The sequence below is a fragment of the Anomaloglossus baeobatrachus genome, chromosome 3, assembly GCF_048569485.1.
Source record: "Anomaloglossus baeobatrachus isolate aAnoBae1 chromosome 3, aAnoBae1.hap1, whole genome shotgun sequence".
Taxonomy (NCBI): Eukaryota; Metazoa; Chordata; class Amphibia; order Anura; family Aromobatidae; genus Anomaloglossus; species Anomaloglossus baeobatrachus.
Window position 1 is genome coordinate 657,426,173 of NC_134355.1, and position 25,823 is coordinate 657,451,995.

A 25,823-nucleotide genomic window follows, 5' to 3' on the forward strand; every position below is an offset into this window, starting at 1 on the left:
ATGACACTGACACTGGGGGTACAGGATAATGACACTGACACTGGGGGTACAGGATAATGACACTGGGGGTACAGGATAATGACACTGACACTGGAGGTACAGGATAATGACACTGACACTGGGGGTACAGGATAATGACACTGACACTGGAGGTACAGGATAATGACACTGGGGGTACAGGATAATGACACTGACACTGGGGGTTCAGGATAATGACACTGACACTGGGGGTACAGGATAATGACACTGACACTGGGGGTACAGGATAATGACACTGACACTGGAGGTACAGGATAATGACACTGGGGGTACAGGATAATGACACTGACACTGGAGGTACAGGATAATGACACTGGGGGTACAGGATAATGACACTGACACTGGAGGTACAGGATAATGACACTGACACTGGGGGTACAGGATAATGACACTGGGGGTACAGGATAATGACACTGACACTGGAGGTACAGGATAATGACACTGACACTGGAGGTACAGGATAATGACACTGACACTGGGGGTGCAGGATAATGACACTGACACTGGGGGTGCAGGATAATGACACTGGGGGTACAGGATAATGACACTGACACTGGGGGTACAGGATAATGACACTGACACTGGGGGTACAGGATAATGACACTGACACTGGGGGTACAGGATAATGACACTGACACTGGGGGTACAGGATAATGACGCTGACACTGGGGGTACAGGATAATGACACTGACACTGGAGGTACAGGATAATGACACTGACACTGGAGGTACAGGATAATGACACTGACACTGGAGGTACAGGATAATGACACTGGGGGTACAGGATAATGACACTGACACTGGAGGTACAGGATAATGACACTGACACTGGGGGTACAGGATAATGACACTGACACTGGAGGTACAGGATAATGACACTGGGGGTACAGGATAATGACACTGACACTGGAGGTACAGGATAATGACACTGGGGGTTCAGGATAATGACACTGACACTGGGGGTACAGGATAATGACACTGGGGGTACAGGATAATGACACTGACACTGGGGGTACAGGATAATGACACTGACACTGGGGGTACAGGATAATGACACTGACACTGGGGGTACAGGATAATGACACTGACACTGGGGGTGCAGGATAATGACACTGACACTGGGGGTGCAGGATAATGACACTGACACTGGGGGTGCAGGATAATGACACTGACACTGGGGGTGCAGGATAATGACACTGACACTGGGGGTGCAGGATAATGACACTGGGGGTACAGGATAATGACACTGACACTGGGGGTACAGGATAATGACACTGACACTGGGGGTGCAGGATAATGACACTGACACTGGGGGTACAGGATAATGACACTGACACTGGGGGTGCAGGATAATGACACTGACACTGGGGGTGCAGGATAATGACACTGGGGGTACAGGATAATGACACTGACACTGGGGGTACAGGATAATGACACTGACACTCGGGGTACAGGTTCATGATGCTGATACTTGGGGTACAGTATATGATGACTTATTAATTTTAGATATCGTTTAACCATGGACATCGTCTGAATGATGTGAGCATTATGTATAGTATGTATTATATATATATTGAATATAATTTATTATACAGGTATATTATGTACATTGTATTTATGGACAGTGGACAGGGCGAGGGGTCGCACATGTGTGTTCTCCGCTGCAGCCCTGGAATGTGTAAACAGCCTGTGTAATGTGTATCCTTGCATCAGTTTTCTCAGAAGGTTGCTCAATAAAAATGCCTCTTGATGTGTCATTTCCTGCCTGGACAACAGCCGAGCCCCTGACAGTCACCCGAGAAACAGCAGAGTGATGAGAGGCTGGGACCATGCCCTGAGCAAGGCCGGAGCGCAGACACTGTGCATGCTACCAACTGGGCACACTACCAAATTCAAATTCAAATTCAAATATGCTTTATTGGCAGGACCAAAATACAATTAGTGTTGCCAAAGCAGGAGAAGGGCAGACACTGTGCACACTACCATCCCCTGCAGGGCAGACACTGTGCACACTACCATCCCCTGCAGGGCAGACACTGTGCACACTACCATCTCCGGGAGGGTAGACACTGTGCACACTACCATCCTCTGCATGGCAGACACTGTGCACACTACCATCCTCTGCAGGGCAGACACTGTGCACACTACCATCCTCTGCAGGGCAGAAACTGTGAACACTACCATCCTCTGCATGGCAGACACTGTGCACACTATCATCCTCTGCAGGGCAGACACTGTGCACACTATCATCCTCTGCAGGGCAGACACTGTGCACACTACCATCCCCTGCAGGGCAGACACTGTGCACACCACCATCCCCTGCAGGGCAGACACTGTGCACACTACCATCCCCTGCAGGGCAGACACTGTGCACACTACCATCTCCGGGAGGGTAGACACTGTGCACACTACCATCCTCTGCATGGCAGACACTGTGCACACTACCATCCTCTGCAGGGCAGACACTGTGCACACTACCATCCTCTGCAGGGCAGAAACTGTGAACACTACCATCCTCTGCATGGCAGACACTGTGCACACTATCATCCTCTGCAGGGCAGACACTGTGCACACTATCATCCTCTGCAGGGCAGACACTGTGCACACTACCATCCCCTGCAGGGCAGACACTGTGCACACTACCATCCCCTGCAGGGCAGACACTGTGCACACTATCATCCTCTGCAGGGCAGACATTGTGCACACTACCATCCCCTGCAGGGCAGATACTGTGCACACTATCATCCTCTGCAGGGCAGTCACTGTGCACACTACCATCCCCTGCAGGGCAGATACTGTGCACACTATCATCCTCTGCAGGGCAGACACTGTGCACACTACCATCCCCTGCAGGGCAGTCACTGTGCACACTACCATCCCCTGCAGGGCAGATACTGTGCACACTACCATCCCCTGCAGGGCAGACACTGTGCACACTATCATCCTCTGCAGGGCAGACACTGTGCACACTATCATCCTCTGCAGGGCAGACACTGTGCACACTACCATCCCCTGCAGGGCAGACACTGTGCACACTACCATCCCCTGCAGGGCAGACACTGTGCACACTATCATCCTCTGCAGGGCAGACACTGTGCACACTATCATCCTCTGCAGGGCAGACACTGTGCACACTACCATCCCCTGCAGGGCAGACACTGTGCACACTACCATCCCCTGCAGGGCAGACACTGTGCACACTATCATCCTCTGCAGGGCAGACACTGTGCACACTACCAACCCCTGCAGGGCAGACACTGTGCACACTACCATCCCCTGCATGGCAGACACTGTGCACACTATCATCCCCTGCAGGGCAGACACTGTGCACACTATCATCCTCTGCAGGGCAGACACTGTGCACACTACCATCCCCTGCAGGGCAGAAACTGTGCACACTACCATCCCCTGCAGGGCAGACACTGTGCACACTATCATCCTCTGCAGGGCATACACTGTGCACACTATCATCCTCTGCAGGGCAGACACTGTGCACACTACCAACCCCTGCAGGGCAGACACTGTGCACACTACCATCCCCTGCATGGCAGACACTGTGCACACTATCATCCCCTGCAGGGCAGACACTGTGCACACTATCATCCTCTGCAGGGCAGACACTGTGCACACTACCATCCCCTGCAGGGCAGAAACTGTGCACACTACCATCCCCTGCAGGGCAGACACTGTGCACACTATCATCCTCTGCAGGGCAGACACTGTGCACACTATCATCCTCTGCAGGGCAGACACTGTGCACACTACCATCCCCTGCAGGGCATACACTGTGCACACTACCGTCCCCTGCAGGGCAGACACTGTGCACACTACCATCCCCTGCAGGGCAGACACTGTGCACACTACCATCCCCTGCAGGGCAGAAACTGTGCACACTACCATCCCCTGCAGGGCAGACACTGTGCACACTATCATCCTCTGCAGGGCAGAAACTGTGCACACTACCATCCCCTGCAGGGCAGAAACTGTGCACACTACCATCCCCTGCAGGGCAGACACTGTGCACACTATCATCCTCTGCAGGGCAGAAACTGTGCACACTACCATCCCCTGCAGGGCAGACACTGTGCACACTACCATCCCCTGCAGGGCAGACACTGTGCACACTATCATCCTCTGCAGGGCAGAAACTGTGCACACTACCATCCCCTGCAGGGCAGAAACTGTGCACACTACCATCCCCTGCAGGGCAGACACTGTGCACACTATCATCCTCTGCAGGGCAGAAACTGTGCACACTACCATCCCCTGCAGGGCAGACACTGTGCACACTACCATCCATCTACTACCACACTACCACTGGGCATTGCTTTGTGGCGCACACAGTAGCAATATATTGTACAACAATTGGCAGTTTCACAAGATTTAAGGGGTCCCCTAACTTTTAGAGTAAAAGCATCTCTTGCTCAATATAAACATCACACATAGCGATGATGTGTAATGCCTAATTTACCCTATGGGGGCACTGCAGGGAAATTGAACACAACCGCAATACCAGTTATCCAAAGGGCTGACTTTTTCCAGAACAGCGCCTCCCCCATCTGCATGTTGTGTCTGGTACTGCAGTTCAGTTCCATTGAAGTGAATGGGGCAGATTCTGCAATACTAGATTCAATATTAAAGAGGGCTCCCACAAATTTTGTCTACAGTCTGGCTCCATGGAGATCCTAGGTCTGCATTGTAGCTGTATACACAAAACGGTAGGAAATGTTCAATCACAGTTATCTACAAAGTTGCCTCTTTTTGTATTTCAGATGGGTTAGAGCAATAGAAAATGCTGCGGAGACGAGGATGGATGCAATGCCTAGGGCTGAGGGACCGCACTACACAGGAAGTCATTTTCTAGGGTCTGTATTTAGGGCTTCTGGCGCTTCTGGTTATGGTGTGTGAATCATCCCACGGTCGCCCCCCTTGTCTTTACGTCATAGGGAAGCAATCTGAAATCCGGTCCCTCTGCGTTCTCATCTGGGATGTAGATGTCGAGGGAGTTCGGACCTTTTCTTTAAAATCAATCATCTCTGTTCTCAAGAATGGAGGAATTCTTAATTCCATAGTTTACAGCTGGCTGCTGAGATTACCGGCCTCCTCAGAGGTGGCTGCTTTCCTAGGCAACGAGTGGGCTTGCAAGCTCCTCTGCACAGTTTGGGCCAGCGGCTCAGCCATGATGCCTGCCCGAGCTGTCAATCATTAGGAGGGCTCCATCACTCGGCTGTGTAGGGACAGATTATCAACATCTGAATGATTATACATATTTCCATTCACTGTCACTGAGCAGAACTGAAGAATATAGAAAAAATGTAGAAACTAAATGCGGTTTCCTGGAAAAGCAAATATATTTATATACTAGCTGTAGTACCCGGCGTTGCCCAGGATAGTAACTAAGAGTCTCTCTGTCTCTCTATCTGTCTGTCTGTCCTCTTCTCTCTCATTGTCTTCCTCTCTCTAGCTCTGTGTATGGGTTTCTGTCTGTGTGTCTCTGTCTCTGTGTGTCTATGTCTCTCTGTCTGTGTGTCTTTGTGTGTCTATCTGTGTGTCCCTCTGTGTTTCAGTGTGTGTCTCTGTCTCTGTGTCTCTGTCTCTGTGTGTCTCTGTCTCTGTCTGTCCCTATGTGTGTGTTTCTGTGTGTGTGTCTGTGTGTCTATGTATGTGTGTGTCTGTCTCTGAGTGTCTCTGTGTCTGTCTCTATGTGTGTATCTCTGTGTGTGTCTGTGTGTATCTGTGTGTCTCTGTGTGTCTCTGTGTTTGTGTGTCTGTATGTGGGTGTCTGTGAGTCTCTGTCTCTGTGAGTCTCTGTCTCTGTGTGTCTGTCTCTGTGACTCTCTGTCTCTGTGTGTCTCTGTCTGTGTCTGTCCCTATGTGTGTGTCTGTGTGTCTATGTATGTGTATCTGTGTCTGTCTCTGTGTGTCTCTGTGTTTGTCTGTGTGTCTGTATGTGGGTGTCTGTGTGTCTCTGTCTCTGTGAGTCTCTGTCTCTGTGAGTCTCTGTCTCTGTGAGTCTCTGTCTCTGTGACTCTCTGTCTCTGTGTGTCTCTGTCTGTGTCTGTCCCTATGTGTGTGTCTGTGTGTCTATGTATGTGTATCTGTGTCTGTCTCTGTGTGTCTCTGTGTTTGTCTGTGTGTCTGTATGTGGGTGTCTGTGTGTCTCTGTCTCTGTGAGTCTCTGTCTCTGTGAGTCTCTGTCTCTGTGAGTCTCTGTCTCTGTGATTCTCTGTCTCTGTGTGTCTCTGTCTGTGTCTGTCCCTATGTGTGTGTCTGTGTGTCTATGTATGTGTATCTGTCTTTGTGTGTCTCTGTCTGTGTCTGTCTCTATGTGTGTATCTCTGTGTGTGTCTGTGTCTCTGTCTCTGTCTGTGTGTCTGTATGTGGGTGTCTGTCTGTCTCTGTGAGTCTCTGTGTGTCTGTCTCTGTGAGTCTCTGTCTCTGTGTGTCTGTCTCTGTGAGTCTCTGTCTATATGTCTGTCTCTGTTTGTGTCTGTCTCTACTGATATCATATTACCTCAAACAGAAGCTTCTTATCTCGTGCATCACCACTGCCTCCCTGATCATGAGCAGTGTGCTGATGAAGCTGAGTTGCGCCACAAATTCATGCGCCATTTAAAGGGAACCTGTCAGGTGCAATATGAACCTAGAACCTCGAGCAGTTCTGGGTGTATATTATTAATCCCTGCCTAACTGTCCCTGTATACACTAGCATAGATAAAGAGATCTTTAGAAAAAGTATTTCTAAAGATCTTTTACCGTATGCTAATGAGCGAGGGCACTAGTCCCCTGGGCATTGCTAGTCGGCGCAATTAGCACGGTAGTACATTCCTGTGGGCGTACTAACATGATAATGAATGCGCAGCATCACAGGATGATCTCACTCACCTCTCCGCTGCCATTGCCGCCTGACGCTGGATTTCGGCTCAGTGCGCATGATACTGGAGTTTGGGTCACTATGAAGCCGGGTGTATGCGTCCAATTTTCAAACTAAAGTAGTGCACGTGACCCAAACTTTGGGTCAAAATCCCCCGAAGGTGGTGGAGAGGTGAGTAAGATCATCCTGTGATGCTGCACATTCATTAGCATGTTAGCTCACCTACAGGGGTGTACTTACATGTTAAGGGAGGGCCGACTAGCCAAGGGAACTAACGTCCAGGGGACTAGTCCCTGCGTTCATTAGCATACGATATAAAATCTTTAGAAATACTTTTTCTAAAGATCTCTTTATCTATGCTAGTGTATACAGGGACAGTTAGGCAGGGATTAGCAATATACACCCAGAACTGCTCGTGATTCTGGATACATATTGCACCCGACAGGTTCCCTTTAAGGCTATGTGCCCACGCTGCGGATTTACCGCGGATTTGCCGAAAATCTGCAGCAGCGGCACTTCCAAGCCATTTCAATGGCATTTTGGAAATGCTGTGTCCATGCTGCGGATTTTTCCACTGCGGATTTGCCGCGGATTTTGATCCGGAAAAATCTGCAGCATGTCAATTGTTTGTTGCGGATTTTGGTGCGGATTTGGGTATAGAAAGGGAAAAAAAAAAAAAAATCCGCATCAAAATCCGCGGCAAATCCGCGGGTGCAGATTTGCCGCGAAAGTCGCGGATTTTCAGGCAGAAAAGTCCGCAGGTACATTCTACCGTGGACACATAGCCTTAGGCTATGTGTCCACGGTAGAATGTACCTGCGGATTTTTCTGCCTGAAAATCCGCGACTTTCGCGGCAAATCTGCACCCGCGGATTTGCCGCGGATTTACCGCGGATTTGCCGCGGATTTTGATGCGGATTTTTTTTTTTTTTTTCCCCATTCAAAACCAAAAATCCGCACCAAATCTGCACCAAACAATTGACATGCTGCAGATTTTTCCGGATCAAAATCCGCGGCAAATCCGCAGCGGAAAAATCCGCAGCATGGACACAGCATTTCCAAAATGCCATTGAAATGGCTTGGAAGTGCCGCTGCTGCAGATTTTCGGCAAATCCGCGGTAAATCCGCGGCAAATCCGCGGGTGCGGATTTGCCGCGAAAGTCGCGGATTTTCATGCAGAAAAATCCGCAGGTACATTCTACCGTGGACACATAGCCTAAAGGATCAAAAACTGTCAAGAAAAATCAGGAGGCAAAGAAAAGTGATTAAAAAAAATTTCAATGATGAATTGGCCCAAGGTTTCCCAAAAGGAGCTGCACTTCTCCCATCCGCACTGCCGCTGGCAGACGCTGTGCACCATTCCTTCTCCTTGCGATTATCTGTCTGGCATAAATCATTCTCTTATCAGCGGAATATAAATATTTCTCGCAGAATTTGGGCATTCGACCTTACAGAGTCACTCTGACACTCGGCAATGTGCTCTCTGCTGTACACACGGGGGCTGCACTGTCCAGGGAGATTTCACATCACCAGCCGAATGGAAGGAAACCCGGGTCATTGAGCCGCATCCAGCCACGGTAATTGCTCCTAATTCTACGTATGAGGTCATTATTTCCGCTATCCGACGACTGCTATAAATGTGGCGTTTTTAACAACTCCGGGTACAATCTCAGCTCCTGGGTAACGTCTCATAGTACCAATTTATCACATTGCAGATTAGACCACCAAGACTGTAATGCCTCATTGAGCCTGCGGGGGCAGTGCAGAATAACTGAACACTTACAAGTTACGCACAGATTAAGGCTGATCACCAGAATTGAGGCCGTTTCCTATTAAAGGGGTTTGTAAAATTGTCTACTTTTCTTTTTTATTTTCCAAGAACAGCATCATTCTTGCCTAAGGGCCCTTTCACATTGCGTCATGACCGACGTTCAGTGGTGCCATCATGGCTTCCGTCCAAACTCTCCGCAAAACGGGTTTCGGACACATGCGCCGACGGGGCCATTGACTATAATGGTGCAGTCGGAGTCACGGTGTGCTCTTTCGTGCCCCATTTTCAAGCGTATATACTTTTTGGAGGTGGACACCCAGACGCAGCCTACTACATCTGGGTGTCCACCCCCAGAAAGCGTATGCAACCAAAAAGGGTGCACGACAGTGCACATGGTGACTCCGTCTGCTCCATTATAGTCAATGGCCCCATCGGCGCATACATCTGAAACCCATTTTGCGGAGGGTTCGAACGGAAACCCCGACAGGACCACAGGTCATAACACAATGTGAAAGCGGCCTAAGCTAATGAACAGCAATACCAGACATAGCCTGAATACACCAGTGCCACTGTTTCTGACTCTTATAATTGTGTGATAAAGAGTCCGGCAACTTTCCAATATACTTTGTGTTTCAATTCTTTTCTATTTCCAAGATCTCTGCTTGCTGTCAGTGGCTGGAGATAACCCTGGTTATGTAGAGAGAGACTCATTCAGAAAGGATTGTGTACGGTTCCTCTGTGCGGAGCATCTTGCACACTGGTGATGCTCTGCCACACTCTCCTGGACTACAGAACCGGCAGTTACATGTTTCCTTTGTGCAGAGCATCTTGCATTTAGAGATGCTCTGCTGTGCTTCTTTGAGCACTAGTTGACAGCGCAGGATTCCATGCAGGTTCTGGGAGGTGCTTTTTCAGAGGTGTTCCACCTTCCTAGTAATTGCTCTATTTCATTACTGAGCATGCTCTCCCCGAACCTCGCCAGTCTTACTCTCTGGTTCTGTAGCTGTACTCTTGGTCTGTGTTTCTGCATGTGTTCTGATCTAAGCTTTTTGATCCCAGACCGTGTTTTTGACTCCTCTCTGCCCGCTTCCTGTTCTTGCAATAACCTCTTGGCTTCTGACCTCGAACTATTACCTGACCACGTGTCTGTCTGCTCCTCATTCTAAGACGTACTCTCCTGTAATTCTGACCCTTGGCTTGTGACTTCACTGCACTTCTGTGTACTCCCTGTTCTTGTCGTCGTCACTGGCTTCTGACCTCGGACTGTTACCTGACCACGTTTCTGTCTGCTCCCTGAATCTTATACTTACTCTCCTGGAATTCTGACCCTTGGTCTGTGACTTAACTGCACTTCTGTTTACTCCCTGTTCTTGTCGTTACCTCCTGGTTTCTGACCTCGGACCGTTACCTGACCACGTCTCTGTCTGCTCCCTGAATCTTATACTTACTCTCCTAGAATTCTGACCCTTGGCCTGTGACTTAACTGCACTTCTGTTTACTCCCTGTTCTTGTCGTTACCTCCTGGCTTCTGACCTCGGACCGTAACCTGACCACGTCTCTGTCTGCTTCCTGAATCTATACGTACTCTCCTGGAATTCTGACCCTCGGCCTGTGACTTGACTGCATTTCTGCTTACTCCCTGTCATCTCCTGTTTTCTGATCCTGGCTTGTCCGACTACCCTTCGGTCTATACTATCTGTAAGTAGTGACTAGCATCACAGATTGGCTTCACTGAAAAAGTATTGTAAAAAAAACCTTAGCCGGAGCTGTGGCTACAGAGAAGCCACCAAGACGTGGTCCTGGAGACTGACAGTGACAGAAGAGGGGCCAACAAGCCATTGTACAATGGTCAGGGTATCAAGATAAAGGGCTAGGGGTAGAATACTGGTGAAAGAAAGAATTCGGTCATATCTGGCTTCAGCGCTTTGAATGTAAATGGGAATAATTCTATTCACTGACAGCAAGCGGAGACCTTAGAAATGGTAACTGAAACACAGCAAGCAAAGGGGAATCATATGATATAGGTAACATTTCCATTAAAAAGGCAGCATAGTGATATGAGACTTACGTCTGGGTTCCCTTGGACCATCCACCGTCACTTTTATGGCTCTGTGGTAGGTGGCGACTTGAGGTGGATTGGTAAAAACTGTGATGGTCAATGTAAAGCTCTTTCCTGCAATGGAGAATAGGGGTTATAGTATTAACCGACCGCTGGCTGTATTGTACCATATTCCAATATTATACGGTAGTATATAGTGTATGATATGTGTTTGTAGTCAGAATCCCCTCTACTTTAAATTAGCATTGGCTACAGAATTCAACATAAAATCCAATATCTTTATCATATGCAGTATATCACAAAAGTGAGTACACCCCTCACATTCTTATAAATATTATATCATTTCATGGGACAACCCTAAAAATCTGACACTGATATAAGGCACTGAGCACAATTTGCCATTTTCACATAGGGGTGTACTCACTTTTGTTGCCCGTGGTTTAGACACTAACCCTTTCACAAAATCTGGCAAATTTCCGTTTTTTATTTTTGTTTTTTTTTAGTTTTTTTTCCTCCAAGAGCCATTACTTTTTTTATTTTTCCGTCAGTATAGCTTTTTTTTTGAGGGACGAGTTGTACTTTTGAATGACACCGGCTGTTAGAGGCAGATGTGGGCTGTTCAGATGAGCCGACATGTGCAGGGAAACATGCGGGCTCACTGGGCGAGCCTGCAGTAAAGGGAGTAACACGGCCTTGGACGTACCGGTACGTCCAAGGCCATGAGGGGGTTAATTTTAGCACCCAAATCGCTGCGTTCATAAAAGCATTGTGCGCACGTATCATGCACAATCTACATAGATTGTGCTGGGGATGCAGGACGCATGCATTTACGCTGCAGTGCAATACGCAGCGTAAATGCATGCTATTAAGCAACGTGCGCATGAGCCCTAAGAGCCGAGAAAAAGACAGAGTGATAAACAAGCTCCTCACCAGATTTATATAGCGGGCTCGCTGACAGATTCTCAGTTAGTTCATTCTAAAGCTACACAGAGGATGCAGAAGGCAAACGACGCAAACAAATGTTATCAAATCCAATTACGAAAAATATTTTTAGCCACCGTAATATGCAATTTAGTTGAAAAAAAAATTCTCAAAAGGTGAACAACCCCTTTAAGTGCATATTATTGCCTTGATATCAGTGGGCCATTGGAATGATTGATACTTATAACTATGCAATATGATTAAATAATTAATAATACTACTAGTACTAATAATAATAATAATAATAATAAATTAAATAATAATGTGAATAATGATAATAATGATAATAATAATACATAATCATAAAACTTAAAATTAAATAATTATAATGTGTATAATAATAATAATGTGAATAAAAATGATGATGTGAATAATATTTATTATAATAATGTCATTAAATAATAATAATAATAATATGATGAGGAAATAATTAAAATATAATAATAATAGTCATAATATATTTAATAATATTATGAATTATAATGTGATGAAATAATTAAAATAAACTAATAATGTTCTATTATTATTAATAATAATTATTAATTATTTGTATTATTAATAATAATAATGTGATAAAAATAATAATAATGCGATGAAAAAAAATAATATGATCAAATAATTTAAATCAAATAATAATGTGATTAAATAATTAAAATATAATAATGATAATAATAAGATTAAATAATTATAATAATAATATGATTATATGATTAAAATAATAATAATAATCTGATGAAAAATAATAATAATGTGATTATTGTTTTTTGTTAATTAATCTTATTATTATTTTTTATTTTACTTTAATCACATTATTATTTCATTTTAATTATTTTAAGTGATTAAAATAAAATAAAATAATAATACTAATTGATTATATAATGAAAATAATAATGATAATAATAAGATTAATAATTAGTCTTATTAATAATAATAATAATAATAATAATAATAATAATAATAATGATGATGATAATAATAATAATAATAATAATAATTAATTCCCATGAACAGCAACAGCAGGTATAAAGGGATTCTCAACAAAGTTGTTTCTATACTGAAAAAGCTAATGGAGAGTTCTGGTAGGTGAAAAAATATCCACTAGCCATAGAATAGGCAATAACTTTACGTTTGGTGGGTGTCAGGCGGCGGGGATCCCACCGATTGGCAGAACGGGACACTTTTATCCCCGCAGTTGGCATATCCGACCACAGCTCCAACCATTCTCTATTGGACTGATAGAAAAGCCTAATTCAGCCCCCTGGCAGCCTATAGAAAGCAGAGGAAGCCGTGATCAATTATGTGGAAAGCCACTCCGAGATAGAAACCAGACTGTGACCAATCTATCGGTTATCAGCTGTCCTATTGATCGGTGATAATGTCTTTCTGTTGGAGTATGCCTCCTAGGGGATTGCTTGAGATTACAAATATTGTGGCTGTTTTTTATTTTTACAGAAACAGTGCCACCTCTGTCCACAGGCTGTGCCTGGTATTGCAGCCCAGCAACATCCAAGTGAGCACCAGCAGCCAAAATACAAGAGTTACGCTGTTTCTAAAAAAAAATAAAAAATTAATATTTTTTTTCTACATCTGAACAATCCCTTTAAGTAGCCATACATACTAGACAATGTAATCCAGGGCTCTTTTTACTGGAATAGATGGGGGTCCCGGCTCTCAGTCTCCCACTTCCCAAATTTTTTGGATCTATTATAAAAGTATGAAGGGAACCCACCCTTATAAGAATTGTCCATACAAGACCACCACTCTCTATATGCACTGGACATCATAGGAGGGGGCGGCCGTCTCCTCTTGTTAGACAGAAGAGGAGACCCTGAAGAGAGCAGCTGATTGGATGGTCCCCATGAGTCTGACACTTCCTTCACCATCGGTTATCACATAACCCTCTCCGAAATTGTCATTGAACATGAATGAATGAATGAATGAATGAATGAATGAATGAATCAATGAATGATTGATTATACAAATTTCACCCGTCAGTAAATTTACTGACCCATCCATAGGAAATATTGTCTAATAATAACCAGGGAATCCTGTGATACAATAACAGCACATCAGTAAGGGGTCTGCTCGCCTGGAGGTATGACGGTTGTAATCTGTTAAATATATGGCGGGTTTTTTCCTGTGAGAGAAACTTCTGCAAACTGTTTTAGGAAAGGAAGATGTGGGTGGGAAGCAGTGACTCAACAAACCGTCATCTAACACATCTATGGGGGACGCTTCTGCTCCTGCTGCGTCTAGTGTCAGCGGCCAGGATTTTGTCAGCACGCTTAGTACCGTACTTAGAGATATGACATCTTCAAGTTTCAGACTTTCTTAGGCCAAACTTTCTCAGGCTACAATGCAAGAGTTTTTTTGTTTTTTTAGATCTATCAATTTAGGCTTGAAAAATCAAACTGTGCAATCTTCTTTAAAAATGGCCTGTCACCCAGGCAGAATCTGTCATTCCCACCACTGAGACCCCATCGATTCTGAAAATAGGATGTACACAATGGCTCCATTCATTGTCTATAGGACTGTGATGACTTGGTGATCGCTGATGTTCCCACCACTGAGACCCCCATCAATTCTGGAAACATACCATGGCTCAAATTATTGTCTATAGGACTGTGATAACTTGGTGATCGCTGAAAGTTCCCACCAGTGAAACCCCCATTGATTCTGAGAACAGAATGTGTACCATGGCTCCATCATTGTCTATAGGACTGTGATGACTTGGTGATCGCTGAAGGCTCCAAACACTGAGACCCCCATCATCTCTGAAAACACAATGCGCACCAGGGCTACATTCGTTGTCTATAGGACTGTGATGACACGGTGATCGCTGAAGGTTCCCATCAGTGAAACCCCCATTGATTCTGAAAACAGGATGTGTACCATAGCTCCATTCATTCTCTATAGGACTGTTATGACTTGGTGATTGCTGAAGGTTCCCACCACTGAGAGCACCATCGATTTTGAACACATAATGTGTACCGTGGCTCCATTCATTGTCTATAGGACTATGATGGCTTGGTAATCTCTGAAGGTTCCCACCACTGAGACCCCCCTCGATTTTGGAAACAGAATACCTACCATGGTTCCATTCATTGCCTTTAGGACTATGATGACTTGGTGATCTCTGAAGGTTCCCACCACTGGGACCCCCCTCGATTTTGAAAACAGAATACGTACCATGGTTCCATTCATTGTCTATAGGACTGTGATAACTTGGTGATCTCTGAAGGTTCCCACCACTAAGACCCCCATTGATTCTGAAAACAGAATGCGTACCATGGTTCCATTCATTGTCTATAGGACTGTGATATCTTGGTGATCTCTGAAGGTTCCCACCACTAAGACCCCCATTGATTCTGAAAACAGAATGCGTACCATGGCTCCATTCATTGTCTATAGGACTATGATGACTTGGTGATCTCTGAAGGTTCCCACCAGTGAAACCCCCATTGATTCTGAAAACAGAATGCATACCATGGCTCCATTCATTGTCTATAGGACTATGATGACTTGGTGATCTCTGAAGGTTCCCACCAATGAAACCCCCATTGATTCTGAAACAGAATGCATACCATGGCTCCATTCATTCTCTATAGGACTGTGATGACTTGGTGATTGCTGAAGGTTCCCACCACTGAGAGCCCCATCATCTCTGAAAACAGAATGCATACCATGGCTCCATTCATTGTCTATAGGACTGTGATATCTTGGTGATCTCTGAAGGTTCCCACCACTAAGACCCCCATTGATTCTGAAAACAGAATGCGTACCATGGCTCCATTCATTGTCTATAGGACTATGATGACTTGGTGATCTCTGAAGGTTCCCACCAGTGAAACCCCCATTGATTCTGAAAACAGAATGCATACCATGGCTCCATTCATTGTCTATAGGACTATGATGACTTGGTGATCTCTGAAGGTTCCCACCAATGAAACCCCCATTGATTCTGAAACAGAATGCATACCATGGCTCCATTCATTCTCTATAGGACTGTGATGACTTGGTGATTGCTGAAGGTTCCCACCACTGAGAGCCCCATCATCTCTGAAAACAGAATGCGCACCGTAACTTAATTTATTGTCTATAGGACTGCTGTTGATACAAGACTGTGATCTCAAATAAATAAGTGACAGCCATGGGTAACCCATGCTATAGGCAAAAACATGATTTAATCCATACCTACCCACCCGCTCACCTCCCTCAAACTTCAAGACATTTTTACCTCCACCCGCATTCCTATCCCAGGAGCTCCCAAAATGACCCTAAATTACTCACTAACAACCCCCCCCAAAAAAGTGGTGTGGTTCAATGGACTGCCCAGGAAAATGGGAACAGTCGGCATATATGGGGGTGCATGTTGGAAGATTGAATCCCACTTTAAGAGCCTATTCAGATATCTGATAGACTGTGTACCCCAGCTCAGCAAAGACAGCGCCGCTCCCCTATGACAGAAAAGGGTCGTTGCAGCACCTCTTAAAATGGCCCTCTACCCCCTTTTAGTCCCTTTCAATAAAATCCCTGCAAATAGCAAAACGGACCAAATTTATTATTACATGTTCTTTTTTTTCTAGTGTTTTTCGCCTGTTTTTCATTTGCGCATTATTCTTATTTTAGCTTGCGCCTTTTTTAAAATCTATTTTATGTGTTCAGGATTTTTTTATGTTCGGCATTGTAGGCGGGGGGTTGGGATTTCCAGATATTTTCGTCTTATTCATCAATTAAGACTTTTTAAACAGTTGCAATATTTTTGCGCCAATATACTCCAGTCCTCCCCTTCCTGGAGTGACTTTCCTGCAAATTTTTGTGACATTTTAGCGGAATATGCAACTTATTTAGCGCTAAAAGTCTCGAAAAAAAGGTTACAGATAAATAAAGGCCATTTTTTTTATTTATGAATCGCCTGCGTCATTTTGAAGAACTTTTTAGCAAAAAAAGTCAATGAATACCATAAGACTTAAACCCCCACAAATTATTAATTGGGCCCATTATTTATCAAACCAGCAAAAAAAAAAAAACCCAAACTAGCCTTATTGCCCATAGCAACCAATCAAGGCACATCTTTCATTTTACAAGAGCTGTTTCCAAAATGAAAGCTGAACTCTGATTGGTTGCTATTGGCAACAGTTTTACTTTTAGACAATTTTAATGAAAGAGACCCAGTAGGCCTAATGTTTTCAGAAGTGACTAAAACAAGCCAATAAATGATAAATTGGGCCCATTATTTACCAAACCTGCAAGAAAAAAAAATAACCCTATTGCCCATAGCAACCAATGAAGGCACAGCTTCCATTTTACCAGAGCTGTTTCCAAAATGAAAGCTGAGTGCTGATTGGTTGGCTAGTTTTGTTTTAGTCACTTTTGGAAAAAAAATTAGGCCCACAGGGTCTCACTGAACAAAATTGCCTTAAAGTAAAACTGTTTCCCATAGCAACCAATCAGAGCTCAGCTTTCATTTTCCCAGAGCAGTTTACAAAATGAAAGCTGAACTGTAATTGGTTGTCATGGGCAACAGTTTTACTTTTAGACAATTTTGATCAATGAGACCCAATAGGCCTCATTTGTTTTTTAAATGTGACTAGAACAAAACTAGCCATATTGCCCATAGCAACCAATCAGCACTCAGCTTTCATTTTGTAATCAGCTCTGGAAAAATGAAAGCTGAGCTGTGATTGGTTGTTATGGGCAACTGTTTTACGTTTAGACAATTTTGATCAATGAGACCCAGTAGCTTTAATGTTTTCAAAAATGACTAAAACAAAACGCAAAAAAACATAAATGATTAGTCTGGCCCATTATTTATGAAACCTGCAAAACAAAAAAAAAAAACCTTATTGCCCATAGCAACCAATCAAAGCACAGCTTTAATTTTACCAGAGCTGTTTACAAAATGAAAGCTGCGCTCTGATTGGTTGCTATGGGCAACAGTTTCACTTTCAGACAATTTTGATCAATGAGACCCAATAGGTCTAATTTTTTCAAAAGTAACTAAAACCAAGCTAGCCATATTGCCCATAAACCAATCAGCAATCAGCTTTCATTTAGTAAACAGCTCTGGGAAAATGAAAGCTGTGCTCTGATTGGTTGCTATGGGCAACAGTTTCACTTTCAGATAATTTTGATCAATGAGAGCAAATAGGTCTAATTTTTTCAAAAGTAACTAAAACCAAGCTAGCCATATTGCCCATAGCAACCAATCAGCACTCTGTTTTCATTTTGTAAACAGCTCTGGGAAAATGAAAGCTGCGCTGTGATTGGTTGCTATGGGCAACAGTTTTACTTTAAGACAATTTTGATCAATGAGACGCAATAGGCCTAATTTTTTCAAAAGTAACTAAAACCAAGCTAGCCATATTGCCCATAGCAACTAATCGGTACTCAGCTTTCATTTTGTAAACAGCTCTGGGAAAATGAAAGCTGCACTCTGATTGGTTGCTATGGGCAACAGTTTTACTTTAAGACAATTTTGATCAATGAGACCCAATAGGCCTAATTTTTTCAAAAGTGACTAAAACAAAACAAGGCATATTGTGCATAGCAACCAATCAGCACTCAGCTTTCATTTTCTAAACAGCTCTAGGAAAATGAAAGCTGCGCTGTGATTGGTTGCTATGGGCAACAAGATGAACTTTTCTAGTAGGCCTAGATTTCTGCATTACCTTCAATGACATCTTAATTATTGCTACATTTGTATTGTACGAACCCAGATACAAATATTTAGTTTCCCGAAAACCCGTAATGTGAGGCCTGGGACATTTATCAACTTTTCTGGCCGTTTGGGATAGCTGGAAAAGTATGTTATATTAATGAAAAGTCCTTTAATCCAGCAAGTCTGATAATCTGGCATTCATGTCCCTATACTGTCCATATTTGGGGGTTTTATTACGGCTTCTATCCACAGTGATTTTTGCATACATTTTTAGAACAATCCAATAATCCAGAAAATCTAATAAACAAAAATTTATTTGAAAATCGTAGAATTTTTTTGTATGTTTTGTAAATCCCATACAAAGATGAATGACATAAGACGAGAGGTTCTAGAGAGGGGCTCCCGGGGTACCCTAGGAGGGCATGTATGGGCCCATATCTCCATCATCAGACACTACAGGAATCTCCAATCTTCCGCACACTCCCGCCCGCTTCAAAGGCGAAGCTAAAAAAGCCCTGTTTTCTCTCCATTAAGATCATAAGAATGGAGGAGGGGAGGGGGTCACTTCTGTTTGGACATAATTACTCCCCATCAAAAGAGGCTTTCTTCATCTCCCGTGCGTGAAAACCCTACTAGCAGCTACGTCTGCCCCTTTTCCCCTCCTTCCGAAATATTAAAATGACTACTTGGGATACGGCCAAAGCCCCGGGTCTCAATAGTAACAAGGAGAACATCCTTTGTTTTTCTTTTAAGTCTCTAGGATAAATACGTTCTGGCGAGGAGCGCGCTTTCCTTGTGCGTTATAACTTCCTTAGGTCGCAGGTCACAGCAGCGTTATAAACACTGCGGGTCACAGCAGCTGAGATACTTAATGCAATAATGGGGAAACATCTGTAATTTTTATTTTACTGCAAAGTCAGGGTATCTAAGCTTATTGTGTTGTGATACAGCACTGTATACCCTATTGGTGGGGTATCTAAACCTATCATGTGTGAAACTGCTCACTGAGGCAGTGTATCTAAACCTATCATGTATACTGAGCCCAAGTATCTTAGCCTACCATGTATCATTATTTTTTGAGCTGCTGTATCTAACCTCTCAACTGTGATACTGTCTGCTGAGCTGCCATAGCTAAAACTATCCAAGCCTGCAATGTGTGATACTCTCTGAGCTACCACTGTATAGTCTGTCATGTGCGATACTGTCTGCCACTGTATATAATCTTATTTTCGGTAACACTGAATGCCAAGCCAATGTATCTAAACCTACTGGGCTGTGAATGTACCTAACATGTTCAATACTATCTGCTGAATTGATGTATCTAAACCCATCATGTATTATAGGGTTTATTTATCCAAGGTATCTAAGCCAAACATGTGTGATACTGTGTGCTGAGCTATATATCTAAGCCTATCATGTGTGATACTGTATGCTGAGCTATGTACCTAAGTCTATCATGTGTGATACTGTATGCTGAGCTATGTACCTAAGTCTATCATGTGTGATACTGTCTGCTGAGCCATGTATATAAGTCTATCATGGGTGATTCTATCTGCTGAGATGGTGACTGAAGCCTATCATGTGTGATACTGTCTGCTGAGCTATGTATCTAAATCCATCATGGGTGATACTGTCTGCTGAGCTATGTATCTAAATCCATCATGGGTGATACTGTCTGCTGAGCTATGTATCTAGGTCTATCATGGGTGATTCTATGTTATCCTTACAGGAAAAAATGTGAAAAGCTGACGTATCTAAGCCCTCCTATCATGTGTGATACTATCTGCTGGCCTGAAATATCTAAGCCTATGATGTGTGATACTATCAGTTGCTGTATCTAAACCTATCATTTATTATAAATTGTCGGAAAAGCCAATAAATGAAACCATATTATGTGTGATACACTTACCTATTGTATCCAAGCCTACTATGTCTCATATTGTCTGTTTAGGTAGTGTATCTAAGCCGGCTTTGGAAGCCAATGCCTGAACTGTCTGCTCAGCATCACGTGAGATGCTATCTGTTCAGCATTTGTATCTAAGCCTGTCATGTGTGATACTGTCTGCTGCGTTGATGCATTAGGCGGCTTTCACACTACATTTTCTTAACATGCGTCCTAAATGTTTTTTTAACGCAAAAACGGATCCAGTGCAAATGTGTTTTCATTTCAATGCATTTGCAATGGACTCGCGTCTACATGCGTTCACCTGCGTTTGCGTGCGTTATAGTGAGGATCCAGCGACTTGCAGTTTAACATTTTTCAAAAACGCTACTTGTAGCGTTTTTGAGCTGCGTCCAAATACTGCAAATTGCTGGATCCTGACTATACTGCACGCAAACGCATGTGAACGCTGGCATGCTGATAGACAGGATCCTGCTTGCTCTACTGAGCATGCCCAGAAACCAGCCTCGCGTGATCAGTCTCCTCTCCCCCTCCCTCTCTCCCCCTCCCTCTCTGTCTCTCCCCCCCTCCCTCTCTCCCCCTCCCTCCCCCTCTCCTCTCTCCCCCTCCCTCTCTGTCTCTCCCCCCCCCTCTCTCCCCCTCCCTCTCCCTCTCCTCTCCCCCCTCCCTCTCTGCCTCTCTCTCCCTCTCCTCTCTCTCCCCCGCCTGAGAGCTGCAGACACTTGTAACCAAGGTAAATATCGGGTAACCAAGCAAAGCGCTTCTCTTAGTTACCCGATGTTTACGTTGTTACGTGTGCAGGGAGCAGGCAGCCCGGCTACTACCAGCTGCGGATGCTCGTAACCAAGGTAAATATCGGGTATCCAAGCAAGTTACCCGATGTTTACCTTGGTTACGAGCCTCCGCAGCTGTCACATTCAGTTCCACTGACTTCCGATCACATGACTCCAATGCCCGCCCATAAACTTAAAGTGACAGGATCCTGCAAAATAACACATGCGTTTGCATCCGTTTTTTTGCTGTTAAAGCAGGATCTGCTTTTACAGCAAAAAAACGTTCATGACGCATGCTAAAAAAAATGTAGTGTGAAAGCAGTGAGCCTTTTGTGATTCTGCAGCTGACCACATTATGTAAACGCCTCTGGGTGGACTGTCTGTGGGTGCCCAGGGAGGTGGGTGTCAGGCCTCTGGGTGCCAAGCCTCCGGATGCCCAGCCTGTGGGTGCCCAGCGTGTGGAAGCTACCGGCGCTGCAGCACTAAGAAACGTTACACATAAGGCCTCTGGAGTGTTTGTACATTATTACTATTGTCCCTAAATCTAATTTTCTCATTGTTCTGTGACCCCAAATGTCACTGTGTGATTACGCTGAGACCATAACTTTGCCCGTACACATCGGAGAAAAATCGTATAAAACTGCCAACTTCAACCAGCCCACTATATAATGTTTATGGTGTGATGTTTCCCACCTGATGGCAGATCAGTTCCTGTACTTTTGCACCGTGCTGTAGAATCTATGGTAAGAGGGTGATGGTTCTGCCCCAGGGTAAGTGGCCACATGGCTCATGTAAACCCACTTTTAGCAACAGCATGACATTATGTGTCAGCGGGTCATTGCTCTAGCTTCTTATGTGTCAGCGGGTCATTGCTCTAGCTTCTTATGTGTCAGCGGGTCATTGCTCTTGCTTCCTGTGTGTCAGCGGGTCATTGCTCTAGCTTCTTATGTGTCAGCGGGTCATTGCTCTAGCTTCTTATGTGTCAGCGGGTCATTGCTCTAGATCCTTATGTGTCAGCGGGTCAATGCACTTGCTTCTTATGTGTCAGCGGGTCATTGCTCTAGCTTCTTATGTGTCAGCGGGTCATTGCTCTAGCTTCTTATGTGTCAGCGGGTCATTGCTCTAGATCCTTATGTGTCAGCGGGTCAATGCACTTGCTTCTTATGTGTTAGCGGGTCATTGCTATTCTTACTTATGTGTTAGCGGGTCATTGCACTTGCTTCTTATGTGTCAGCGGGTCATTGCTCTTGCTCCTTATGTGTCAGCGGGTCATTGATCTTTCTCCTTATGTGTCAGCGGGTCATTGATCTTGCTCCTTATGTGTCAGCGGGTCATTGATCTTGCTCCTTATGTGTCAGCGGGTCATTGATCTTGCTCCTTATGTGTCAGCGGGTCATTGATCTTGCTCCTTATGTGTCAGTGGGTCATTGCTCTAGCTCCTTATGTGTCAGCGGTCATTGCTTTTGGTCTTTATGTGTCAGTGGGTCATTGCTCTTGCTCCTTATGTGTCAGTGGGTCATTGCTCTTGCTCCTTATGTGTCAGCGGGTCATTGCTCTAGCTTCTTATGTGTCAGTGGGTCATTGCTATTCTTACTTATGTGTCAGTGGGTCATTGCTCTTGCTCCTTATGTGTCAGCGGTCATTGCTCTTGCTCCTTATGTGTCAGCGGGTCATTGATCTTGCTTCTTATGTGTCAGCGGTCATTGCTCTTGCTTCTTATTTGTCAGTGGGTCATTGCTCTTGCTCCTTATGTGTTAGCGGGTCATTGCTCTTGCTTCTTATGTGTCAGCGGGTCATTGCTCTTGCTCCTTATGTGTTAGTGGGTCATTGCTCTTGCTTCTTATGTGTCAGCGGGTCATTGCTCTTGCTCCTTATGTGTTAGCGGGTCATTGCTCTTGCTCCTTATGTGTCAGCGGGTAATTGCTCTTGGTCTTTATGTGTCAGCGGGTCATTGTTCCTGTTCTTTATGTGTCAGCGGGTCATTGCACTTGCTTCTTATATGTCAGCGGGTCATTGCACTTGCTCCTTATATGTCAGCGGGTCATTGCTCTTGCTTCCTGTGTGTCAGCGAGTCATTGCTCTTGCTCTTTATGTGTCAGCGGGTCATTGCTCTTGCTCCTTATGTGTCAGCGGGTCATTGCTCTTGCTTCCTGTGTGTCAGCGGGTCATTGCTCTTGCTTCTTATTTGTCAGCGGTCATTGCTCTTGCTCCTTATGTGTCAATGTGTCATTGCACTTGCTCCTTATCTGTCAGCGGTCATTGCTCTTGCTCCTTATGTGTTAGCGGGTCATTGCTCTTGCTCCTCATGTGTCAGCGGGTCATTGCTTTTGGTCTTTATATGTCAGCGGTCATTGCTCTTCCTCTTTATGTGTCAGTGGTCATTACTCTTGCTCCTTATGTGTCAGCGGGTCATTGCTTTTGGTCTTTATATGTCAGCGGTCATTGCTCTTCCTCTTTATGTGTCAGTGGTCATTACTCTTACTCCTTACGTGTCAGCGGGTCATTGCTCTTGCTCCTTATGTGTCAGCGGGTCATTGCTTTTGGTTTTTATGTGTCAGCGGGTCATTGCTCTTGCTCCTTATGTGTCAGCGGGTCATTACTCTTGCTTCTTATGTATCAGCGGGTCATTGCTCTTGCTTCTTATGTATCAGCGGGTCATTGCTCTTGCTTCTTATGTATCAGCGGGTCATTGCTCTTGCTTCTTGTGTGTCAATGGGTCATTGCTCTTGCTCCTTATGTGTTAGCGGGTCATTGCTCTTGCTTCTTATGTGTCAGCGGGTCATTGCTCTTGCTCCTTATGTGTTAGCGGGTCATTGCTCTTGCTTCTTATGTGTCAGCGGGTCATTGCTCTTGCTCCTTATGTGTCAGCGGGTCATTGCTCTTGGTCTTTATGTGTCAGCGGGTCATTGTTCTTGTTCTTTATGTGTCAGCGGGTCATTGCACTTGCTTCTTATATGTCAGCGGGTCATTGCACTTGCTCCTTATATGTCAGCGGGTCATTGCTCTTGCTTCCTGTGTGTCAGCGAGTCATTGCTCTTGCTCTTTATGTGTCAGCGGGTCATTGCTCTTGCTCCTTATGTGTCAGCGGGTCATTGCTCTTGCTTCCTGTGTGTCAGCGGGTCATTGCTCTTGCTCTTTATGTGTCAGCGGGTCATTGCTCTTGCTTCCTGTGTGTCAGCGAGTCATTGCTCTTGCTCTTTATGTGTCAGCGGATCATTGCTCTTGCTCCTTATGTGTCAGCGGGTCATTGCTCTTGCTTCCTGTGTGTCAGCGGGTCATTGCTCTTGCTTCTTATTTGTCAGCGGTCATTGCTCTTGCTCCTTATGTGTCAATGTGTCATTGCACTTGCTCCTTATCTGTCAGCGGTCATTGCTCTTGCTCCTTATGTGTCAGCGGGTCATTGCTCTTGCTTCTTATTTGTCAGCGGTCATTGCTCTTGCTCCTTATGTGTCAATGTGTCATTGCACTTGCTCCTTATCTGTCAGCGGTCATTGCTCTTGCTCTTATGTGTTAGCGGGTCATTGCTCTTGCTCCTTATGTGTCAGCGGGTCATTGCTTTTGGTCTTTATATGTCAGCGGTCATTGCTCTTCCTCTTTATGTGTCAGTGGTCATTACTCTTGCTCCTTACGTGTCAGCGGGTCATTGCTCTTGCTCCTTATGTGTCAGCGGGTCATTGCTCTTCCTCTTTATGTGTCAGTGGTCATTACTCTTGCTCCTTACGTGTCAGTGGGTCATTGCTCTTGCTCCTTATGTGTCAGCGGGTCATTGCTTTTGGTTTTTATGTGTCAGCGGGTCATTGCTCTTGCTCCTTATGTGTCAGCGGGTCATTACTCTTGCTTCTTATGTATCAGCGGGTCATTGCTCTTGCTTCTTATGTATCAGCGGGTCATTGCTCTTGCTTCTTATGTATCAGCGGGTCATTGCTCTTGCTTCTTATGTGTCAGTGGTCATTGCTCTTGCTTCTTATGTATCAGCGGGTCATTGCTCTTGCTTCTTATGTATCAGCGGGTCATTGCTCTTGCTTCTTATGTGTCAATGGGTCATTGCACTTGCTCCTTATGTGTCAGTGAGTCATTGCTTTTGGTTTTTATGTGTCAGCGGGTCATTGCTCTTGCTTCTTATGTATCAGCGGGTCATTGCTCTTGCTTCTTATGTATCAGCGGGTCATTGCTCTTGCTTCTTATGTGTCAGTGGGTCATTGCTCTTGCTTCTTATGTGTTAGCGGGTCATTGCTCTTGCTTCCTATGTATCAGCTGGTCATTGCTCTTGCTTCTTATGTGTCAGTGGGTCATTGCTCTTGGTCTTTATGTGTCAGTGGGTCATTGCTCTTCTTACTTATGTGTCAGCGGGTCATTGCTCTTGCTTCTTATGTGTCAGTGGGTCATTGCTCTTGGTCTTTATGTGTCAGTGGGTCATTGCTCTTCTTACTTATGTGTCAGTGGGTCATTGTTATTCTTACTTATGCGTCAGCGGGTCATTGCTCTTGCTTCTTATGTGTCAGTGGGTCATTGCTCATGTTTGTTATGTGTTAGCGGGTCATTGCACTTGCTCCTTATGTGTCAGTGGGTCATTGCTATTCTTACTTATGTGTCAGTGGGTCATTGCTCTTGGTCTTTATGTGTCAGTGGGTCATTGCTCTTCTTACTTATGTGTCAGTGGGTCATTGCTATTCTTACTTATGTGTCAGTGGGTCATTGCTCTTGCTCCTTATGTCTCAGAGGGTCATTGCACTTGCTCCTTATGTGTCAGGGGGTCATTGCAC

The 25,823-nt window shown here is 44.8% G+C and overlaps 1 protein-coding gene across 2 annotated transcripts in view; it reads right to left on the reverse strand.

Moving 5' to 3' along the window:
* Positions 1 to 25,823, reverse strand: part of RUNX2 (RUNX family transcription factor 2) — a 125,617-nt gene that overhangs the window by 66,866 nt on the left and 32,928 nt on the right. For both annotated transcript variants that reach the window (XM_075341183.1, XM_075341182.1), the window contains exon 3: positions 10,752 to 10,856. In XM_075341183.1, coding sequence (XP_075197298.1) covers positions 10,752 to 10,856 — 105 coding nt within the window. The remainder of the gene's footprint in view (positions 1 to 10,751; positions 10,857 to 25,823) is intronic.